This window comes from Cicer arietinum, chromosome 7 (genome assembly GCF_000331145.2).
Source record: "Cicer arietinum cultivar CDC Frontier isolate Library 1 chromosome 7, Cicar.CDCFrontier_v2.0, whole genome shotgun sequence".
NCBI classification, from domain to species: domain Eukaryota; kingdom Viridiplantae; phylum Streptophyta; class Magnoliopsida; order Fabales; family Fabaceae; genus Cicer; species Cicer arietinum.
In genome coordinates this window covers 51,261,274-51,285,575 of record NC_021166.2, presented here as the reverse complement: position 1 = coordinate 51,285,575, position 24,302 = coordinate 51,261,274, and the positions used below count along the sequence as shown (strand labels likewise).

The window sequence follows — 24,302 nt, the reverse complement described above, 5'->3', positions numbered from 1 at the left end:
ACCTAATCACTCATAATGGACATAAATACTCATTATCTAATCTTGAACAATTATATTATTCCAGAGTAATGATTAAAGTCAATCCATTTATAGTTACTTTCAATTTATGTCAATTCATTTTTGTAGTAACATTTTATAAAGTAAAAATATATATTCTATTTGAAAGAAAATACCCAAATTCATTAAAAATAATCATAAAATACGAATATATAAAAAATTATTAAAAAATAATTTCCAATTATTAAAATCTATTATCTATTATATATATTTAAAATAGACTTTCAATGCCACACCAACTTTTTTTTTTTTTTACAAACTCTTGATGAAATATATTCAATAATTTTTTTTACAACAACTTCTCATGCTCGCAATTAAAACATCATACTAATAAAACAAATAAATTTAGCTACGCTATAATATAATTCAAAATTAACATTTTTTACATCTTATTTTTGGGTTTGTAGTTTACATTTTATTTTATCAAATAACTACAAGTACTATTATATGTTGAAAAATAAATTAATAATTAAAGTACAATGAGTCAAACAATTATCCTATATAATAAGTTATCATACGAATTTTACAAAATATTTAAAAAATTAAATTAGATGATTCTGATAAACATGATTTTTCTTCATTTTAATTTTCCTAATCATATTCAATTATTACAAATCAATAAAGTAATATTATAAGATAACTATATTTATAATACATAAAATATTACTTATAAAACTTATAAAATTAATTAATTAATATCCGCGCAGCGCGCGGACCATAATCTAGTTATTAATAATTGTGAAAGCTAAAAACTTTTTTCATAAAAAAGTATAGAAAATTACAATAATTCTCATTGGAATAAATTGGTGCTCTTTTTATGAGGATGTTATGTTTCTTATTGCACAAGAGTTTACTAGCTTGTTGATTAAAAAAAAAATCATTAACTTATTATTAAAAAGACTAAATTACACTTTAATTTTTTATGTTTAATTCAGTTTTTAAATAGGTCATTTATATTTTTTTTCTTTTTTAATTAGGTTTTTTAAGTGACATCTCGTTTGCAACGATATCATTTATGTTATTGTCTGTTTGCATAAATGTTTTTTTTTATTAGTTTCGATAAAAAAGAAATCACATGACCGTAACAATGTTGGCATGTGCATAATGCTAACGTCAAAAATTATAAAAGTAAACGATAGAGAAATTGGTCCTTTATATTTAAAAAAATATACTTACGGTCTTCTAAATTTAAACTAGTTCTCGGACAAGTCCAATCTTCTTCTTCTTCATCATCTTCCTATTTCACTCCATCTTAAAAAAATCTAAAACTCAAAATTTTTAGTCCTAATAGAAAAATTCAAAACGTCGACCATGTAAATTAGAGAAAAATAATAACAAGAAATTCAGCATTCCAACAAGAATTAAGAAACGAGATGTTATAAATAAATATAGATGTATCATAAATCCACTATAAATAAATGAATTGTTCAACTCATTTTTTTATATTCTTCAAGAAGTTGTTTTGCACAAACTAGTTGTAGAGTTTGTTTTTGTTTTTATAGATTTCAAAAATGACTTTTTTGTTGTTGTAAATGCCATGAAGGTTTCGAAAAGGATTTTTTATGAGTTGCACAAATTAGTTGTTGATTTTTAGGGATTTCAAGAAGAATTTCTTCATCGATCTCCAATCACAATTGAAAGGAGTTTAGGTTTCCAAGCGACATGTTCTTCTTTCTTCCAATAATACAAATTAAAATCTTCATCGACAACCTTCGTCATAAATTTAAAAAAGTCCAAAAAAAAAAATCCAGTCTAAAATATATTCTAATGATTGTGTTTTCCTGAAAGTGTAGGGGTGCTCAAGGATTGAATTCTTGAAGAGCACTCAATTTTTTTGCATGAACAATAAAATGGACATGGTGGCTTTGCAGGAAACTAGATGTAGTGGCAATATTGCTCGTAAGGCCATAAATAATGAGGCTCATAGATTTTTCTCAGGAATTTGGCTCTGAACAAGTGAAGGAATGGAATCAATAGGTATTTGGGAACATTTTCACAAGGAAGATAACAAATTTCAGATACTTTAGAAAGAGATTTATAGAGTTAACTTGTTAATACACTTTACTTCAAGTATAGTTTTTTTTATTCCAGAAGTCTAGAAGTCAGTGGATTGTAGATGGATACGGTAAGACCAATTACTACCACTTCAAAACTATCATTAGAAGGAGAAGGAATAAAATCCTAACTTTGCGTAGTGCTGACAGGATTTTGGTTGGTGATACTGAGACTCTTCAAGCACTTGTGCGAAATTTCTATGTTGATCTTGTCAAGGAAGAAATAGAAGAACATGAGATTATCGTTTCTTGGACCTTCAAACGTGGAAGAACATCATAATACCTTAAATGCTAACGTTCGACTGAAGGTGTGTTAGAGAGCCTTGTTTGATGTGGGGCATCATTACTCGGGATTGGTCTAACTCTTCTCCCATTTCTATTATCAATAATATTTTTATTGTCCTTATCCCTAAAATTGATAAGCCACAATTTTTTGCTCAGTTTAGACCTATTGCTCTTTGTAATGTCATTTATAAAGTTATTTCTAAAGTCATTGTCAATAAAATTAAAGCTCTTCTTGATAAGCTTATATCACCGTATCAATCTAGTTTATACCAAGTAGAAGTATCCATATTAATGTCATTGTGGCAAAAGAGATGATCCACTCTATGTCTAGAATGACAAGTAAAAAGGTTTTCACGTCCATTAAAAACGACTTGGAAAAAGCTTATGACCGCTTTAATTGGAACTTTGTGAATAATTGCTTAGAGGAATGTAAATTTCCTACAAAGCTCATTCAAATTATTCATCATTATATCTTGCTTCCTTCATACAAGTTTATGTGGAATGGTGATAAATTGGACACTTTTATTTCTACTAAAGGTATCAAGTAAGGTGACCCTTTCTCCCTTATCTTTTTTTTTTATTTTTATTTTTATGGATAGATTGTCCCATATTTTTGTTGACCAAGTTGAAGTCCAATACTGAAAATCAATGCTTGTAGGCATCTATGGTCCCCAAATCTCTCACCTTCTTTTTGTTGACAATCTTATTTTGTTTGCAGTAGCCTTTATTGAACAAGTCCATTGTATTTTACATTGTCTGGATATGTTTTGTCAGACTTCTAGGAAACGAATTAATAACCAGAAAACACAAATTTATTTCTCCAAGAATGTCGACAACCAACTTAGAGAAGACATCTTGTAGCATACTTAAGATGGCATATCTTAGAGGATTTTATTAATAGAGGATGTCACACAGACTTTCAGACAATTAACAGATTCAAGATGTTGACTAGAGGATAAATAAATTTGTCTTTTTAAAGCGTTGACTATTTAGATAGTTGACTTTCCAAAATATTGACTTTCATCAGAGTCATATGATACAATGTTTATCACAATTATAGAGGCATACGATCATTTTGCTTGACATATTTATTAGATGCAAATGATCATTTTGCTTGATACATTTTAATCAGAGGCAGACAATCATTTTGCTTGATACATTTTATCAAAAGCAGACAATCATTTTGCTTGATATATTTTATCAAAGGTAGACAATCATTTTGCTTAAAATATTTTATTGAAAGTAAACATTCACATTGCTTCTTTTATTAACGGATTCACCATAGATGCCTTTGAGAGACGCTTTTATCAAAGTCAAATACAACTTTAACAGCTTCTTTAGAGTCATTGAGAACTTTATTCTCTTTTCCTTGTTCATCAGAGGATCTAGCTTATATCAGAACATAGATTGGTAATGCTTCGACTCGAACTACATATCGCAATACTTCTTATTACTATATTACGACTTACTCTATTAGCATACATATTTATTTGTTTATTAGGTGATAATATTATGTGTTTAGAAACACTTTGATTGTTATCTCCAATTTACTTGTAATACCCATCACTATATTGTGCAAAGGGCATGCAATCTGATTGTTGAGAATTATAACACTATAAAAGGGAATTAGAAAGTTATTTGGAAGTGGAAAGGCCCCAATTAGACCCAAACTTTCATGTGGCTGGTGGGACATGAGTGAATCATCACCAACTATCATAGAAGTAGGTGGAGGTGGGTATATCTCTCTTATTCCCTTGTTGAGGGACTGACGACGGGACGACGCTCCATGTACTTAGTGACGACAATTTTGCAAAATAAGTATGGTTTAAACTTGTGCATCTGGCTTAAATGACTCATTTTTTCTCTTTCAATTGCAGAGATTGGGTCTTTAATCATCTCAATATCAATGGATTGCAATCAACTTTCATGATAACCTACTAGCATTTATGGAATTGGCGGAATAAATTAGTTTTCAAAGAAGGGTTCCAGCAGCCTAACAACCCTATCTATGTCATCCAAAATTTTGTTCGGAATACAACTTAAAGTACTTACTCTAATCTTCAAGGCCTTTCTCGAAAATTAAAAAAAAAAAAACTATCTACATTGGATGGAAGAGGCCTTAACATGGTTGGATGAAGCTTAACTGTGACGAGGCATGCAAGGAGCATGGTTACATTACAGGATGTGGCGGGCTACTTCGTGACTCTGACAGAAGATGGATCAAGGGGTTTAAGCCTAAGATTGGACCGTGTGACGACCTCCATGTTGAAATGTGGGGCGTATATTTAGGGCTATTCATGGCTTGAGGGAAGGTCTATCTCACGTAATCGTGGAAAGTGACTCAAAAGTGTTCATCGACATGATCACAAACAAGTGTAATTTCAAAGGGCACATCTCTCCTCTAATTGGGCATACCCAAGAGTTTATTTAGAAGGATTGACACATTCAGTTTACCCACACATGGCGTTAAGGGAATAGCAAAGCGGACTAGCTAGATAACTTTAGCCTTAATTTTGTTTCATGGAACCTTGTTGTTTTGGAGTCACCTCCTAGTGAATTTAAACATCTTTTTTTTATGATATTTTTGGGACTTGCATGCCTTGAAACATTTGTTCAATTCCTTAATTTTCTGTTTTTTTCTTCTTTGGATTCGACCCTCCCTTGTAAAAATAAAGTAATTAGATTATGAGATAAATATAATTTTCAAAATAATTTAACGTTTGCTAACATAGATGTTTGAAAATCATACATAACAATATTGTCTCGATTTATTTCATCAAGTAACAAAATAAACAAGGACCTCACTCAGTACATGAAAGAAACAAAACTTTATATTTTGCATTAAATAAGTTATTTTACTTGAGTAATGTAGGATACATACTCGTTAATGTGAGTATTAGGTACGTATTTTGTGTATCTAACACAACACTACCGACTAATAGGGAAAATGCAACTACCATTCAGAAATAGTCATTACATGGCTAATGAATAAAATATCAGAGAAACACCATATTTTTTAAATTCTTATATTAAATTTAATTTATTGTCATAAATAAAAAGGATGCCACTGTTTATAAATTATTATAGAACTTTATTTTTTATTAATGTGAATTTCGAATTTTTCTAATAATATTATTTTTTCACTCAGGAATATAAAAGTACAATTTAAATCATTTAGACTGAGTAAAATGTAAATTAAAAAAATTAAAGGTTGTTATTATAAAAAACCCATAAAATTAATTTATTTTGATTTGTTATTTAATAATTGATAATATATTTACTCTCCAAAATTAACTAATCACTTTAAGAGTCGGATATAAGCAATACCATTTACTTAATATCCACTTTCACTATACATATAGTGTGCATACTATAAGCCAATTGTGATGCCTTTTTTATGGCAAACAATATGAGGCTGTGCAATAGTGATGGTGATAACTGATAAGAGATCACATGAAATGAAAGTAATCGAGAGAACACATGAAGTGATGAATGATCCTTTATTATTGAAGGGTAATTAATGGTTCTATCTCACTTTTTAAAATATATTCTGAAAATTCTTTATCTTCTTTAAAATTAATGGCTCAGATATAATTGAAGAGTAACGTGTTACGATATAATACAAATCCAAAAATAATAAAATTTGAATTTGTACTCTCTATGGTCGAAGAATCATGCAGTCTTAATGTTAAAGTTGGTAACGAATAAATATTTTGATTTTGAGGTTCCACGGTCTAGGTATAAAGCTTGGTAAATAAATAGAAAACGCTCTAAATCATAGATCAAAATTGAGCTTGTCTCATTGTGTTTTCCTTTATTAATTTTTAAAAACTATTTTATAAATCAATTTTAAAAATTTGATTTTAAAAAGAAAAATTTTAAGAAAAATATTTTGGACAACTAAATTTTTGAAAATTATTTAAAGATTAGAAAAGAAAAAACTTTGTTTTGTAAAATTTGTTTAGAATATAATTTCAAAACTCAAAATAAGCAAATTTGTTTTACTATCCATATATTTACAAAAACTTGATAATTTTTTGAATTAATAACTTCATCATAGTTTATTGATTCAAAAGAAAACTTGATAATTTAAAAAAGTATATATAATAATAAATTTAAAGTGGAATATAATATTTTGGGAATAATATACGCAACGTTAGTTAAATGATATAATGAAAAATAAATTATTAATTTTATATTGAAAGTTGGAAATTATATTTATTTTGAGATAATTTATTTTACTAAAGGGATTCATTATAAGACGAAAGGAGTGAAAAATCACATTAAGATATATTTCTAAATTTAATTAAAATAATTATATATTTGAATTATGTCTAAATAGTATCAAATAATTCAGTGAAAAATCAATTTAAAAATCGATAAAAAATAAATAAAAAATTATCGTGTGAAATAAATTGTTGGAAATTTTGATGTTTCAAATCTCAATGCACGTCAAGTTAAAAAAAATCTCACATGTTTGCATATCTTGTGTACATCAAGTATTGAATTTGAAGGAATGTATAACTAGTATGAGATAAAACAAATTAGTACTTCAATTCTAAATTACAGTTTTACAAAACAATATTTTCTACAGAGAAAGAGTAAATAAATATCTGACTATAAAACTGATTTTATTACTATACATTAAATGTGATGTTTCCTTAACTCAACCATCATGCATTTCAAAATTGTTTAACTTGTATTTTGTAATTTACATTCATCCTATGCTAATGACCAACAATGTGAATGAATGAAAAAAAGTCATCAAATGGTTAAATTTTCTTGAATGGCAATAAATGATCCTACAATCTTCCCTCCAACATCAGGAAACTCTTCATGACCAGGAAGAGATCTAACCTTACCCTTTCTATCAACTTCTACAGGGTACTTTAGTAAATGCCCTCTCATTTCTGTCACATCATTGGATGAAAATTGTTTCCAGTTCATTTCTGACATTGTTCTAACCCTTCTCATGCATTCCAGGCTCTCCGGTTGTAAGAAACAGTCTTCGATTGTTCCGGTATGCTCCGCCCAAAGTGACATCCTGTATCCATGAACCTACATTGTGTAGTTTCACAAACAAACAAACATGTAATTATGATTGCAAAAATGTAGACATAACATAGTGTGAAAAACAGCAATGCATTGTAGCTACTGTAGTATCTATTATTTTGTTTGATTCAGGACAAAAAAAATACATCAGTATTTTTGCATAATTCTAAAGCTACGGACGTTACGTTGATCCAAGTGAAACTGGACTCAGACCCTGTAAGTAAGGTCTTATAGATTCGAGCCTTGTGAATGGAAAAAATGTGGTTGGGAGGGAGACCCAACTAAAAGTGGTCAGGTAGTTTATGATTGACAGAGGCAGTGGATATTTGTCACCAGTAACATGGTTAGAAAAAAACAAAAGAATTCAAACCCTAAATTCAGAACTTTTAGGGCCTTAACAATTATGTTGACAAATGCGTATTAGACGTTATTTTAAGGCCTGCTGAGGCTAGGTTGTCTCTACATATATATGAAGCAATGACATAGACACGACATTTACAAATAAACAGTGGTAATAGTTTAAGAAAATGAAAGTGATTAAATATATATTTTTCGTTGTTGTGTTGGACATTAACATGTGTCAGACACAGAGACACAAGACATGACATATCTTCAATTTGAAGTAACAGTACTTGCTACATATAAAAGGAAGAAAGGAAATAAAATTGTTTTTTGACTTGGGTTTCCATTAAGTATGAGGAAATCCATCAGAAGTCTAAAACAACCTAGAGAAAAAGCTTGAATGCCATAACTGAAACTTAAATTTGGTATATTAAACAATGTGTTGTTGAAAAAAATATGAGAAGGCAATAACTTAGAATGTGTATACCTGTCCGCGGGGATAAGACTGTTTTCTTGCCCAAGTATATTGAGGTTGGTAGGCTCCCATTGCAATCTCAGTGTCCCTTGTTCCTTCCATAGACCGCTGGTTGATGTTTGCTGACCCCAAAATTACATATTCATCATCAACTATCATGCCTTTTGAATGAACATAAATCATGAAACGCCGGTTGTTTCGGGTATTTGCCTGTCCAAAGAACACCAACATATAAAAATATAGTTTACTATTGCATTCATTAAATACCACAAAAGTGACATACCAACACTTGCCCTACTCATTAGCCATATATTTAAAGAAATTTAAAAAAAACTAAGTATCGAAATCCGTTTCTAAAATATCCCTCAATTATAGGAATTTGGTTGTATAGTCTAATAGGGATTTATTTGTATAGTAATCTTTTATATAAATATATATTTATAAATGATGTATAGTTAGCATATTTCAATTTGATAAAATACATTTCCCTAATTTTTGAGATGGTATCAGAGTTCTCGGTCTTTAGGAGTCTCGCTTTTGCATAAACCTATCGCCTTCATTGCAATTTCTTTTTCTAGAAACCTTAGCCACCTTCATTGTGGCCCATATTGCTTCCTTTATTGTAGCAATTTGAGATTTCTTTTTGGCCTGTTAGCTGCCATAGCGGGTTCACTATTCACCCCATTACTGTTCAGGTTTGTTTGACCACCTTTGATCGCCTACTTCACGCCATCGCCCACACCACAAGACTCGCCTCCATTACATCAGCCGGAACCCAAAGCACTGCTGTTAACGCCCATTCACGCGCGCCTTCCAATCCGGCACTCGACACCCACTCGCAACGTCATCTCTGGCGCGTGTGCACCACACACCGTCTTATAGACCTTCGTTCACTGCCGTTTTCAACCAGATTGTAGATCAGTCGTTTCTCGTTCCGTTTTGAGTGTTCACTTTCCAACCAGATCACTTTTGTTTGTGGGTCATTTGAAGCTCATATGATTTTTGCTCAGACTTTTATGTTACCGACTTTGGCCACTATTGTTATTGCGGCATTGCAGCACACTTACAATTTGTGGATATTTTTTGGACGTTTGAAGTTTGTTTTGTTTGATAGATCAATCTTTTGTCTTTAATATCGTCTTTCTGTTGGTTTTACGAATATGACAGCTAAAGAAAGCAAAAGTGAATTGGTCCGACTCAATGAAGATGAGGTACTAGTTCCCTGGTATATACAAGTACACTTCCTCTTGGTAAGTTTCAATTTTCTTTTGGACTTAATGCTTCAGATACACACCTTATAACCAATACTGAATACTGGATTTTGGAGCCACTTACTACATGACACCCTTACCTACACACTTCTTCACTTATTCACCTTGCCCTAGCAACAAGAAAATATCCACAACAGATGGTACCCTTATAACTGCAGCAAGTCAAGGAGATGTCTAAATAAACTCTTCCATAACTCTAAGAAATGTCCATCATATTCCTAAATTGTCCACTAGCTTAATTTCCATACAAAAACTAACACAAGACCTATCATGTAATGTTTCTTATAACAAATCTTGTGTCCTTCAAGACAAGAATTCAGGGAGGACAATTGGTAATGCTAGAGAATGGAATGGTCTTTATTACTTGGATAATCAAAATCTTCCACCAACTCTACTCAACAATAACAACCCTTTTTTTTTTTTTTTTTTTTTAAATCAGTAAATACCAATAGAAATAAGGTCATTTTGTACCACTGCCGCTTTGGTCATCCTCCATTTAGAGTCATAAAACAGTTTTTTCTTTCCCTCTTCAAGAAATTAGAGGTAGAAAGTCTTCACTATGAGGTGTGCGAGCTTGCTAAACACAACCGTGTACCTTTTTCAGTTAGTAACCAAATGAGTACTTCTCCATTTCGTTTAGATCATACTGATGTATGGGGTCCCTCTAATATTACAAATACATCAGGTGTCCGTTTGTTTGTAACCTTTTGTTGATGATTGTACTCAGGTTACTTGGATTTACTCACTAAAACAAAAATTTGAAGTCAGTTATGTGTTTGTACAGTTCTTCTCCATGATGAAAAAACAATTTGGAGTGAATATTAAAAGGATTAAGTCTGATAATGTCAAAGATTACTTTAATAGTAGACTTAACTCTTTCTGTCAAAAGGAGGGCACTATTCAGGAGTCATAATGTGTTAAAACACACAACAAAATGGGATTACTTAGAGGAAAATGGGCACTTGTTAAATCAAACTAGAGCGATGTTATTTCAAAATAAAGGTCCCAAGAAATTTTGGGGAGAGGCAGTTTTAACTGCATCGTATCTCATAAATCGTTTACCTTATATTCTCCTTGCCTCCAAAACCCCTATGGAGGCTAAGTCCTCATTTTATCCTAATGTGTCCACTTCTAGTAACCTTACCCCTAGAATATTTGGTATGTGTCGTTCGTCCATATTAATAGTGAAGGTGGAGGAAAACTTGATCCGAGAGCCTTAAAATGTGTCTTTATCGGGTACTCTTCCACTCAAAAGGGTTACAAATGCTATCATCCACCATCCCATAAATTTTTTGTTATCGGGTACTCTTCCATGAGTCTCTTCTACTTCCTGGGTTGATTCTTGAACCAAAAATTGAGATTGAAACTGATTTTGAAAAAAAAAGAAATAACAATGTTGAGACTGAATTGATACTAAGAAAGATGGAAAATATGGCACTAATATAAGATACGAGAAGAATCTAGTATATACAAGAAGAACAAAGATCATTCTTGAATCTATTCATATTCAAGAGTCCAATCCGACTTTACATGAGGTAACTTCTCTTGACGCTTCAAACTCTAGTTATCCAATCTATGAATCTTCCCATGCACCGGAATCAGAATCCAACACAACACCAACTTATGATGACCTCCATATCCCAATTTACCTTAGGAAGAATACTAGGACATGTACCAACAAGCCACTATACCCTCTATCCAACTACTTATGCTTTGAACAATTCTCACCTACCCATAAAGCCTTCCTCACAAGCCTGAACACTACCACTATACCTACCTCTATATCTGAAGCATTGTTTGACAAGAAATACACATAAGCCATGGACTTTGAAATGGAAACACTGGACAAGAATGGTACTTGGGATTTGGTCCTTCTACCAAATGGAAAGAAACATGTAGGATGCAAGTGGGTATACACTATAAAGTACAAGACTGATGGGTCTATTGAGAAGTACAAGGAAATGTTGGTAGCTAAAGGATTTACTCAAACGTATGGAGTGGATTGCTTGAAAACATTTGCTCTAGTTGCAAAAATGAATACCGTCAGGGTAATATTATCTCTAGCAGCTAATTACAGTTGAAACTTGCACCAATTTGATGTAAAAATGCCTTTCTCCATGGAGATCTAGAAGAAGAGATTTATATAGACTTACTCCCTGGATACAGTCAGCATATTGCTGCCAACAACGTTTGTAAGCTAAAAAAGGCTCTATATGGACTTAAAACAATTGTCACGAGCATGGTTTGGGAGATTTGCTAGAGTCATGGTGGGTCTAGGCTTCAAACAAAGCCAAGGAGATCATACCCTCTTTATCAAACACTCTGAGTTAGGGGGAGTAACGGTGTTATTGGTATATGTGAGCAACATTATAGTGACCGGTGATGATGAAAAGGAGCAACAACTATTAGGACAACACCTAGCCAAGGAATTTGAGATTAAAACCTTGCAAAAATTTAAGTGGCTCACTCTAAGAAAGGGATCTTCATATCCTAACAAAAATACATCACAGATCTTCTGCAAGAACCGGACAATGAGTACCAATAGACCCAAATTTTAAGTTGGGAAATGCAGAAGAAGACATTCCAATTGACAAGGAAATGTACCAAAGATTAGTTGGAAGACCCATATATTTGTCACATACTAGACCTCATGTTGCCTTCGTTGTAAGCCTAGTCAGTCAATTCATGCACCAACCAAAGGAGGTACACTTGTAAGCTGCACTTATAATCGTGCAATATTTGAAAGGGAACCCCAGGAAGAGGAATTTTGTTCAGACAAAATGAAAATGTGGGTCTTGAAGCATATACTGATGCTAACTATGCAGGGTCAATTGTAGATAGAAGGTCAACCATAGGATATTGCACTTTCCTATGTGGGAATCTTGTGACTTGGAAGAGTAAGAAACAAAGTGTGGTATCCAAATCCAATTCTGAATCAGAATTTAGGGCAATGGCACAAAGGATATGCGAGTTAGTATGGTTGAAGATCATTTTGGAGGACCTGAACATAAAGTGGGATGAACCAATGAAACTATATTGTGATAATAAATCTGCGATTAGCCTAGCACATAATCTAGTACAGCATGACAGAACCAATCATATTGAAGTTGACAGACATTTCATCAAAGAAAAACTCAATAGTAACCTAATCTACACTCCATATGTCTCCTCCCAAGGAAACCTTGGAGATCTTCTAGCTAAAGGGCTAAACAGAAACAATTTTGAAAGAATTGTATCCAAGTTGGGAATGGAGAACAACTATTCACCAGTTTGAAGGGGAGCGTCCAAATCTATTTCTAAAAATATCCCTCAATTATAGAGATTTGATTGTATGAGTACTAATACAAATTTAGTTGTATAGTAATCTCTTGTGTGTGTATATATATATATATATATATATATATATCTGATGTATTGTATCAATTCAATAAAATATATTTCCCTAATTCTTGAAACTAAGGACGCTTCAACAAAGATTATAACAATTTTCCACCTTCTGAGTGGAAGGAAACAGTTACCTATTTAAAAATGTAGAGCTTATATATATATATGTTGCACCGATACTAGATTTCTAGAATTTTACACGGATTCATTGTTTACTGCAGGAGGCCAATGTTTAAATCGCAGATGGCGAAACATTGCGGTTTGTTGGAATTCTTCAATGCTATAGTACTATAGCACCACTATAAGGGCAATTAAGCAACACTTTATACTAATTAGTGTATGCGAAACAATAACAATTTGTTTAAATTCCTCTGGCGTAGCACTATAGCACTACTATAACCACTATATGACAACATAGCAGGAGGTTTACAATCATGGCACTATGGTAACAGAAAAAATGTAATTGGGAAAGCCAGAGCAAGGGAAGGGGAACATAGAATTCATACTTGTGGAGTATTCGGCGGGGGAGGAGTTCCAGACGCAATACTACTCTCATGCATATCTACCGTCTCTCGATTTCCAAGACAGAAAAAGTTCAAATAGTCTTGTGGAGAGAATGCTGTTTCGAGCCCAACTTCAACCAACGCCTTGTATACTGTCTCGTACATCATTTGCATCGTTTTATTCTGAAAAAATTCAATAAAAAAATCCAAGGTAAATAATGCAAGACAAAAGTTAAGCACTCTTAGGTAGGCACTATTGACTTTCATATTGACATCAATTCGGATTTCTAAAAGACAATTAGCACTATCACTCATTTGAAAGTTCTTCCAACATCACATAAGTTTTTTTCATATCTTTTGTTAAGATCAATAGGTCAAATACGTGTTTGAAATCTTAATTTATTTAGCAGGGTTCGAAGTAGAGTAATCCGAATGTTCAATCAAATCCTTGCAGGTAAAATAATTGACTTTCATATTGTGAGTTGAGACATACCTGCCAAAAAAGAATCCTTTGAGTGGCAGCCCCTGTTGGAACACCCTCCGGCCACATTGGAATAACTATGTACACCGCAAACCTCTCATTCGCCTTTATTTTTTCAGCAATCTTCAGTGCAATTTCCATCGGAATCAAATTATTAGCACCTGCAAAAACATGACAAGTTTTAACATCAAGAAAGATCTTTAAAATGATTCTAATCTTTACCCTTGATTTTTATAATTCTTTAAGGCAAGCAACAAGCAACATGGGTTTAGAAATAAGATACTTACCAATGTCTTTATTGTGGCTCCAATTGTATGAAGAACCAATGAAATATTGATTCTCTATATAAATGTAATGCTGTGCAGCACGAATGGCCTTTACGTATGCTGTATGTATGCTCATGTCAATCAGCACATTCTTCCCACATACGAGGTTCTGTAAAAAAACAATTATGTTTAAAACTCTCCGTTACATATACGGTGGCTCAATTCTAGCGAATTGAAATCAAACAAGAAAAATAAAACTCTTTTTGTTCACCTTTTTTGATCCATCTCTTGGCTCCTTTGGAAATCCCTTGACAGAGTTCGAATCTATTGAACGAAATATCTGCATTCCATGGTATACACAATCAAATAGTTTTCTCAATGAATAGCTAGTTTTCTTTAAGTAGTGTATAAATTAGGTTTAAGTATGTTTTTTATCCCCGCAAATATACTATTTTTTGTTTTTAAGTCCCCATAGAAAAATTGAACCCTTGCAAATATATCACTTTTTGTTTTGTTTTAGTCGCTGTAAAATTTGGTCATGTTGGAATCAGTCCATGTAATAAGTAGAGTAGTTGATTTTAGTCCCTTCAATACAGATTACATAAGGACTAAAATGAATATTAGACATATATTACAAGGACTAATTCCAACACGAACAAATTTTATAGCGACTAAAACAAAAGGACCAAAAGCAAAAAGTGGTATATTTTCAAGTATAAAAAACAAAACAAAAAGTTACATGACTATAATTAAAACAGTGATCCATTTGCAGGAACAAAAAATATATTTAAGCCTGTTTTTTTATTTAAAATATAGCATATTTAAGCGAATAAATTAGTTCTAGAAAGTCTAAATATCTATTCAGTAGTAATTGAATAAATACCTGAACATGCCAAGCTTCAGGATTATCATCACCAACACTAGGAGTCTCAGATACACTAATAATATCTGGAATTCTTTCTATCTTGAGCAATGCATCATCATATGAACTCTTCAACTTTTTTATCCCTCTAGGTTTCGCAGCTCTTAACCACCGCTCCTCAAAGTTGGTCAAAACATCGTAAGCTGCTGGACCATCAATTTTAGAATGCAAATCATGCCATGGTTCCCGTGGACAGCCGCTAGTAGTACCCTGTCATTCAGTAGTCCGCATCATTAGAATAAATTGGCGTTCTTGTTTCAAACTGAAACTTGTCAGTTCCTAGCTACCAAAATCCACAAGAGTTAAAATGCTTGATTCTTAAGATAAAATAGGACAACAACTGTCATATTTGTAGCAAAATTTTAATCGCACAGTGGTAGATAGATAGCAACACATTATATATTACCGCGAAAGTAGGGTTGTGATAATCATCCTTATGCAGTGTGTGTAGAGTTCTAAAGATGGGATGGTTGGGAGTATCATATCGACCGTCACACAAATCAAGTCCACCAACAAATGCTACAATTTTTCTTCTGTTATTTCCGGCATCAGCATCCACAATTACAGTCTTTTGATGATGTGTATATATTGTTCCAACTTCCTGATAATTAAAAGGAGTTTAATGAGGAAATCAGAACCTTATCATAAATTCTAATATTTGTGATAGTAAGTTAGCAAAATTACCAAATTGGATCACCTAATCAACACTAATATGTGCATCATAAAATAAACCGAAGGCAAAGAAGAACATGATTTAGAATCTTAATAAAAAGAGGAACCAAGGAATGAAGTAAAGCAAATTGTTTCAATTACAATCACTGTTAAACCAAACCTTTTGTTTGGCCCAGCTATGTCGTTTTCCGGCAATGCGAGGACAGAGTAGCACTTGCACAGAAGAGTGCTTGAAAAATCGTCGTGTTTCTTCATCGTGGGTTGCCATGACACCATCCTGAATGTTAAGCAGATGTTTTATATAATTAACTAAAAAAAAAAAATGCAAATTATATCCTTATATACTTAGACATGTATTAAAAAAAAAACTTGTTCAAGAATCTGAATAAAACTTGAAATAAAGTAAACTTCATAGATCATGCCCAAAAAAAGCACCACATCACATAATCAAAATAACCATTTAGAGAATGGCACCAACAAGTTAATATGACAGATTATAAGCAGAGCATGCTGGATGACAAAAATTCACAAGCCAAGAAGCGAAAAGCCCCTAATCCAACTATAAACAACTTTGAATTGAAGAAAGCTTTGAGTTATTTTGAGCCATCACCAACCATTTTGGAAGAGCAAATATAACTTCTTTTTAGTAGAAGGTATTCATCTAGTAACCAAGAAAAATGTGTTAAAGAATCAATACCCTCACTTCTGAATCCCACTTGCCGTAGCGTAAAATTACTATCATCACTTCATCACCTTAACAATTTCTTTTTTCCTTCCTAAGTTTATGTTCCTAATAGCTAACATCGATTTTTTTCTTCCTTATAAAACTCATTATAAAGATAACAAAGTGTCACAATGACACAATTATGATAACAACATGCAGCAAAAAGGTAACACAAAATAAATTGCATTGCTTACTGTATTATAACCAAGAATGCTTCTTGAGGTAGGGTCATCCCAAACAAGGAGAAGCACTCTTACTCCTTCCTGAGACTTAGACCTAAGAAGATCACCAAGGGTGAAACCCGCCGCATGAACATTACCAGCATCCCTTACCAACCTAACTTTGTGCCAAACTGACCACCCCGTAATGTAAACCAAACGCTTCGCTTGACGTATCGCCTCGAAGATGTCAATCCAACACTGTCCATGAGCATAGTACCTCCCATGATCAAGCATGACATTAGGGAGACAACCATCTGGAACATGAGCATCTTGATATAAAGTAACCGCTCCACCTTTCCGCAACGGAAAATACGTCCCCGGCACACCGATATACTCCGGCCCGGTACCAACTCCTTGATGATAAATGATCAGTTTCTCCATTGGAATATACTGAATGGAAACACTCAAAACAGCACCAGGCTTACAAGGCTTCCCATTGTTATTAAGGATAGGGTAAGTCCCTTGTACTTTTCCGCCCGAGAATATTTGTTCCACCGGAATCGCCACAATTCCAATAAGCTGGGAACCAACTACATCACTATCCTTAACAACAAAATGAACTTCAGCAGCATGATGTGCAACAGGAACATGAAAGTGCTGCTCCCAAACAGGATTCTCACTATTACTAATCACAAAAGTCCTACCAACTACAGCATTAGAAACCGAAATCGACACATACGGATCACTTGTAATCTTCGAACTCCTAGTTCCCTCAACCTTGCTACTAGCATTACCAGGAAACTTACCAAACATATTCCCTAAAGTGTTATGAAACATATCCATATTTGGAAGATTCTTAGCTCCATGAATCCATATATCTAAATTACCATGCAAAAGCAAAAATCTAAGAGATCCTTTATTCTGAACTGGAACAATCTGCAAACTTTGACTATGAACTGAATCATCAAATGAACCAGAAAAAGCTGAAAGTTTGTTAGAATCATCAAAACCTGAAAATGAATGATGACTAGAATGACCATGAAATTCCTCTTTCTTCTCTTCATTTGAAACTGAATATGAATGTGTCATTATATGAGGTGCACTTGGTTTGTTATAATCAGATAAATGAACATTGCTCATAAGATGATTCAAAGGAGGGTAAGGAGAACTATGAGGAGGGTTTTCACTTTGACTTTGAGATACTATTGGAGGGGTTTGGTAAGGATAAGGATAAGGATAAGCATGAGTTTGTTGAGGATTTGGAAACTCTAAAGAGTTTGGTGGTGGATAAGAGTTGGAATAGTTGAAGGAATGTGAAGAATTTTGTGGATATGATGATCCATATGATGAATAAGGAGTAGTTGAAGGTGGGGGTGCATATGGATCAATAGGACCATGAGGGGGGTGTGGATTTGGATGTGGAGGTGGATATGGATATGGATATGGAGGGTATGCATATGCATATGGATTTGAATTTGAATTTGAATTTGGATTTGGATATCCATATGGATGTGAAGAAGACCCAGAATTGTCCATGAATCAAAACTCAGAATTGAATGAATTCAGTTTTAATCTGTATAACCCTTGATGATGCAAAGCTATTCAAAATTTGATTTTGATGCACATGCACATAAGGGTCATAGAAGTTGACCCTGATGCAAGATGTATTAAAGATTTGACTTTTGATGCATATGCAGAAAAGGGTATTAGAAGATACCCCAAAAGAAATTAATTGATTAATATACACAACAGAATATAAAAAAAAGTTAAATTTAGAATTCTGAAAGGGGAGATTTTTATTATTCAAAGAGGGAAAAAGATGCTAGATTTTGAATGATCGAATAAAAAATTATGATATGATGCGAATTTTGGAGATGGGTATAAGGATCAATGGAGGTGTAGGATAAAATTAAAAATTAAACGTAGTTGAAATTGAAAGGGAAGATTTTGATGATGGAAGAGAAGGAAAGTTTTTGGCTTTTGAAGATTTGAAAGAAGAAGAAGAAGAAGAAGAAGAAGATAGTTTAAACTTTAAAAGATCTCTGGTTTTTTGTTTTTGTTCTTCTTATGCAGACATACCAGGTCAGCTTGGTCCCACCAGCAACCATCGACGACGTGTGCAAAGGTCTCATATATTGGAGCAAGTCGAAATATGTGAAATCAACCGATAAAGTCTACGAAATTAAACATTTTTTTAGATCAAGGTTTCTTTAAAAGGGTATTTAGTTATAAATTTATTAACATTTTTTATAATTTAATATTCTGCATTAATTTTTGAAATATTTAAATGTATTATTTTAAAATATAATTTAAATATGATGTAATAAAATGTTAGGTATTTTAAAAGATTGTGTTAAATATTAAAATAGAATTTAAGTTTATTGTGAAGTTAATGTGTTTGTTTATTTATACAACTCTAGTCGTGAGCAATGTAGATTTCATAAATAATAGTCAATTAGGCTTTCAAATCTTGTAATATAGTAAAAAATATCTTATCAAGTCTTAAAATTTAGTCTTTTACAGACAATAAATAAGGTTTTGACCTAACATTTTCGATGTAGGTCAAACTCTAAAGTTCGACTTAACTTAAGTTAAATACATCAATTTGCATCAATAAAAGTAGTCGACCTTTATAGTTAAATACACTTTTAGAAAAACTTTGACCTAAAACTTGTTTATTTAGCTACATCAATACGAGTAGTTACATCAATTTTATTTACACCTTTATTCAAAAAAATTTCCACCTCCTTCATTAGAATAAAAATATGAAAAATTGGATAGTTTTATTTTATTTCTTAGAAGATTTTATAGTTGAGAATAAATATTAGTTTTAATTGCAGTTGTAGTATCTTTATTTTCACCAATTTACAGATAAAAAACGACAATTTTGGTCATTTACTCAAAATTTTGAATTAAAAAATAACGATTTGGTATATTTTAAATGATGTGACAAATGATTTCATGAAAAGATTTTCGAAGTTAAAAGTTAAGTTTTTAAATGATTTTATTGTGATTTCACATGTGTAAATCATTTTACATCATTGTATCGTATGTGACATCATTAAAAGCGTGTCATATTTTTATTTTTTAGTTAAAAAATTAAAATAAAAAAACAAAACCGTCATATTTTAAATAAAAGAATCAATTTCATGAATTAATAAAAATATGAAGAGTAACATTGTATTTAAGCCTCAACATTATTATAATTATAAATTTGTAACAAACATGGAAAAATAATATCTCCAATCTCACATTTAATTACCCTATGAAGAAAGGTGGGAATAGATCATACTAACCCACATGGATTTATGGTAAAAATATTCGCATTTAATTGCAATATTTTTTATTCGAATTTGAGACATATATCAAATTTAATAATATTGATATTTTTCTATTAAATTAGACCTTATATATAATACTATTTATTATTAAGTAAAAAAATAATCAACAAAAATATTAGTCTTTTGTCATTTTCACTACTAAATAAATAATTGAAAATACAACCAAGAGAGTTTGTTGTGATGGAAATATTTGAGTTTTATTTTTCATATAACTACATAAACCTACCCAAAAAAACATTGATTGAAAAGTAATTAACTATATGCTATTAACACTTGAATAATATTTTTTATTATTATTTATCGAGCTTTATTTTTATTTTTATGTTAGGTTTCGATGTGATTCTTTTTCTTTAAACTCCGTGTATTATTTGTATCACCTCGGAAACTAAAATAAATACTAGAGACCTAATTAAAACTTCTTTTTTTGACGGATGACCTAATTAAAACTCTTAAAAATATATTTTAACCCAAAGTTTATTATGATAGAGACACATGTTTGAATTTGATCATGACGGGCTCTTTGTTTTTGACATGGATAAATAGGAATGGGAACTAGTGGAAATATTAAACGTCCAAAAAAGTGAATGATTCTCTGTATTTGTTCAACTTCAATTGGTTGGGGAAAGTATAAAACATTTTTTGTATTTGTTCAACTTCAATTGGCGGAGGAAACAATGAGTCAACATTTCTTTAAGCTTATGTAAAGTCTTGGTAATAGAAATAGAAGCACATCTTTGAAGACCAACTCATTTTGATCTCTAAATAAAATATGAAAGACATATTAATTTATGACAAAAAAATGATTTTTTTTTTATTTTTATATAAAAATAAATTGGGATAAAAAAAATTATTTTTTTGTCTTTCACAAAAATAATAGTTTTTTTTCTTCTGTTTTTGAACCGCAATATATGCATATGTAATAAAAATTATGAATCACTTGCCATGTGGACGTTTGTAGATTAAAATGGCAACGTTGACTAGAACTTTTGTTAGTCTAATTAAATAGAATATTGATTTCAAACTTACATCAAATGCCACGATTTCTCCCACTCAAATTTCCTCCAAAATTACTTCATCATGAGATAGAATTCTTTTCATTTTTTCATTTGTCCATTTTTACCACCAAAATAACGAGAATATAAAATAAATTTAATTGCGATTTTTGTTCTTTTATTTTCATCAATTCATAAAATTGGTTCCTCTATTTTAAAAATTGACAGTTTTTGTTCTTTTATCAAATTTTTAAATTAAAAAAATTATGATTTGACATTTTTTAAATGATGCGATATATGATTTCATGACGTAGAACTATCTAAATGTATTAATTATTTATATATCATTGATTAAATTAAAAAATAAAATAAAAATTGAAGTTAAAAGTTAAGTTTTTAGATAGTTTTATTGCGATTTCATGAATGTGAATTATTCTGTATTATTGTATTATATGTCACATTATTTAAGATATGTCACATCGCTATTTTTTAGTTAAAAAAATCAAAATGAATAATCAAAACTGTCAAATTTAAAAATATGAGGACTGATTTCGTGAATTGGTATAAATAAGGAGACTAAAACTGCAATTAAGCACATAAAATATAATAGACTTAAATATAATTTTGGTCATTTATCTTTTACCTAATATTTATTTTGGTCGTTTTATCATTATTTTGATGCATTTTGATCATTTGTCTTTTATAAATAGTATATTTTAGTCATTGTCACAATCACAAAAAAAAATTATAACAACATTCAATCATTACAATCTCTTATAACAATTATCAATATGTATCTAATATAATATTCTTTAAAAAAAGTATTTATTTAATCCAATAATAGACTTACAATCATCCAAGATAGTAAAAAAAATATTTGTAACTATGTACAAAGGCAGTGAAAAATGGTCCCCAAATATCTAAATGAACCAAATCAAAGATATGAATAGCATTACTATTACTAATTTCAAAAGACAATCTTTTTTGTTTTGCCGTGTGGCATATATCACACGCACTATGTCTTGCATCAGGTATTTAAGTATATGCTAACATTTCTATCATGTGATAGATGTCCTAAAAGTAAATGTCAAACTATAGAAGAAGGAATAACATTTGCATTCAAACAATGTCAGTGTTGTTAGATAATATTATTATATATTAGTAATAAGGGTATTTTAGACAATTCTAAACAATTCTCTTCTTTTATATATATACTCATTGTAACCCTATTAACTGTAGTTTTGGTTCATTCTATGTTATGAAACCCTAGAGTGGTTGGTTCCTCTTGCTTTCTCTTTTCTTTGTTAACATGGTATCTAGAGCCTATTTCGATCCTCCTTGAACGATCCCGCCTCTATTCCGCTGTCGAGTTCCCAACAATTAGGGAATATAATTATAGTTTATCTTTTCTAACATTCCAATATTCAGTGAGATTTTCCGTGTCCTAATTCTGCTTTACCCTTTCTTTGTAGCTTTTCGTTTATTTTTAGTAGATCAGTAAAAAAAAAGAATTTATTAGGGTTCTATAAACCTTTCCACAAGCCATTAGGGTTTGACGCTCTAACCAACCGAGCTAAAAAGAACAATGGGTGGTAAAGTTTACTTTGAGAATCATTATTATTTGCATGGTTATTGGGGGAGTTTGATTGATCGTTATGAAGAGATGATTGAGAATTATCATCCTGGGATCTACCGTAGAGAAGAGAGAGAGACTATTTTGATAGAAAAGGCAACCACCAAAAGAGAAAAGAGAAGAGTAACCTTGTTCCCGATTTTGTTAAATCAGTCTCACAAAAACATCGATTGCGCATTCGTTAACCGTTGGATTTGGCTGATTTTTGGACAGAAGGTTCACAACATTCAGGTCTTCGTCTTCAACGGTTGGATCGGTAAAACGACGTCTGTAGGGGGAGAAATCGTGTTCGCACAGCACCAGGTTATCCCTAATTTATTTTGTCTCAGTGATTGTGTTTGTCTCATTATTTGTATGGCTTTGAGAGAAGGTTTGGAGGTTCATTGTGTTGTTTTGAAAAATGGGTTTTGTGTTAATTTGTATGTTGGGACTTCTTTGGTTGAAATGTTTGTGAGAAGTTTGGTTTCTTGGACTGCTGTTATTGTTGGGTTTGCTAGGTGTGGGGATATGAGTGAGGCCAGGAAGCTTTTTGATGTTATGCCTGATAGAGATATTGTTGCTTCTAATGTTATGATTGATGGGTATGTGAAAATGGGGTGTATGGATTTGGCGAGGGATTTGTTTGATAAGATGAAGGATAAGAATGTTATTTCTTGGACTAGTATGGTTCATGGTTATTGTGAGGATGATGATGTTGTGGCGGCTAGGGTTATGTTTGATTGTATGCCTGTCAAGAATGTGCTTAGTTGGAATGCGATGATTAGGGGATATTGTGAGAATAGACGACCGCACGATGCGTTGAAGTTGTTTTGGGAAATGAGGGGACGTTTGGATGTGGAAATGAATAAAGTGACGGTTGTGAGTGTTCTTCCTGCTGTTGCTGATTTGAGTTCTTTGGATTTGGGTGTTTGGATTCATGGGTTTGTGCAAAGGAACCGACTTGATGAAGATGTTCATGTGTATGCTTTGGTTGATATGTATGCAAAATGTGGGGAAATTGGAAAAGCTAAATTGCTTTTTGAGGAGATGAATGAAAAAGATACATCGTCGTGGAATGCTTTGATAAATGGTTATGGTGTCAATGGTTGTGCGAAGGAAGCGTTAGAAGTATTCGCAGCAATGTTACGGGAAGGATTTGAACCGAATGAGATAACAATGACTAGTGTGTTATCTGCTTGCAACCATTGTGGTTTGGTAGAGGAAGGAAGAAGATGCTTCAAAGAAATGGAGAGATTTGGAATTGTGCCTCAGATTGAGCATTATGGTTGTATGATTGACCTTCTAGGAAGGGTTGGATACTTGGATGAGGCTGAAAATTTGATCTTCTGTGTCGTCGCTCTGTCTGTTGCTTCTTCTGTTTGATTGCTAATCTCTCTAGTGATTTGCTTTGTTGCTTCTCTCTTTGTTTAGTTTGGTTTGATATGATTTAGTTTTGTTTGGTTCTATTTGGTTTGGTTTGTTTGGATTTGGTTTCGTGGTGCTACTTCTTTGGTGGTTCCTATCTGTTGATTTGATATGGTTGTTGCTCATTGGTTTATTTGGATTTGGTTTCGTGGTGCTACTTCTTTGGTGGTTCCTATCTGTTGATTTTGATATGGTTGTTGCTCCTTGGTTTATTTGGATTTAGTTTCGCGGTGCTACATATTTGGTTGTTCCTATCTGTTGATTTTGATATGGTTGTTGCTCC

The 24,302-nt window shown here is 32.0% G+C and overlaps 1 protein-coding gene across 1 annotated transcript; it reads right to left on the bottom strand.

The window, feature by feature from the left end:
* Positions 1-7,010: 7,010 nt before the first annotated feature.
* LOC101489036 (phospholipase D gamma 1-like) lies at positions 7,011-18,328 on the bottom strand. Its single transcript, XM_004510835.4, has 10 exons — positions 16,683-18,328; positions 15,925-16,041; positions 15,499-15,693; positions 15,054-15,302; positions 14,442-14,510; positions 14,192-14,339; positions 13,917-14,065; positions 13,427-13,606; positions 8,278-8,475; positions 7,011-7,454 (listed from the first exon to the last, which is right to left on the bottom strand). The coding sequence occupies exons 1-10, from the start codon at positions 18,183-18,185 to the stop codon at positions 7,161-7,163; spliced, it is 3,102 nt and encodes a 1,033-aa protein (XP_004510892.1). The 5' UTR covers positions 18,186-18,328; the 3' UTR covers positions 7,011-7,160.
* Positions 18,329-24,302: the final 5,974 nt, after the last annotated feature.

Bases quoted from the DNA above. Each gene is read 5' to 3' on its own strand.
- LOC101489036 (XM_004510835.4), bottom strand. From the start codon at position 18,185: ATGGACAATTCTGGGTCTTCTTCACATCCATATGGATATCCAAATCCA. The intron at 14,066-14,191 runs GTAAGTATCTTA...ATGTTTTTGCAG, and splicing joins GAGCCACAATAAAGACATTG to GTGCTAATAATTTGATTCCG. The intron at 8,476-13,426 runs GTATGAATTCTA...TTCTTTGGACAG, and splicing joins CCCCGCCGAATACTCCACAA to GCAAATACCCGAAACAACCG.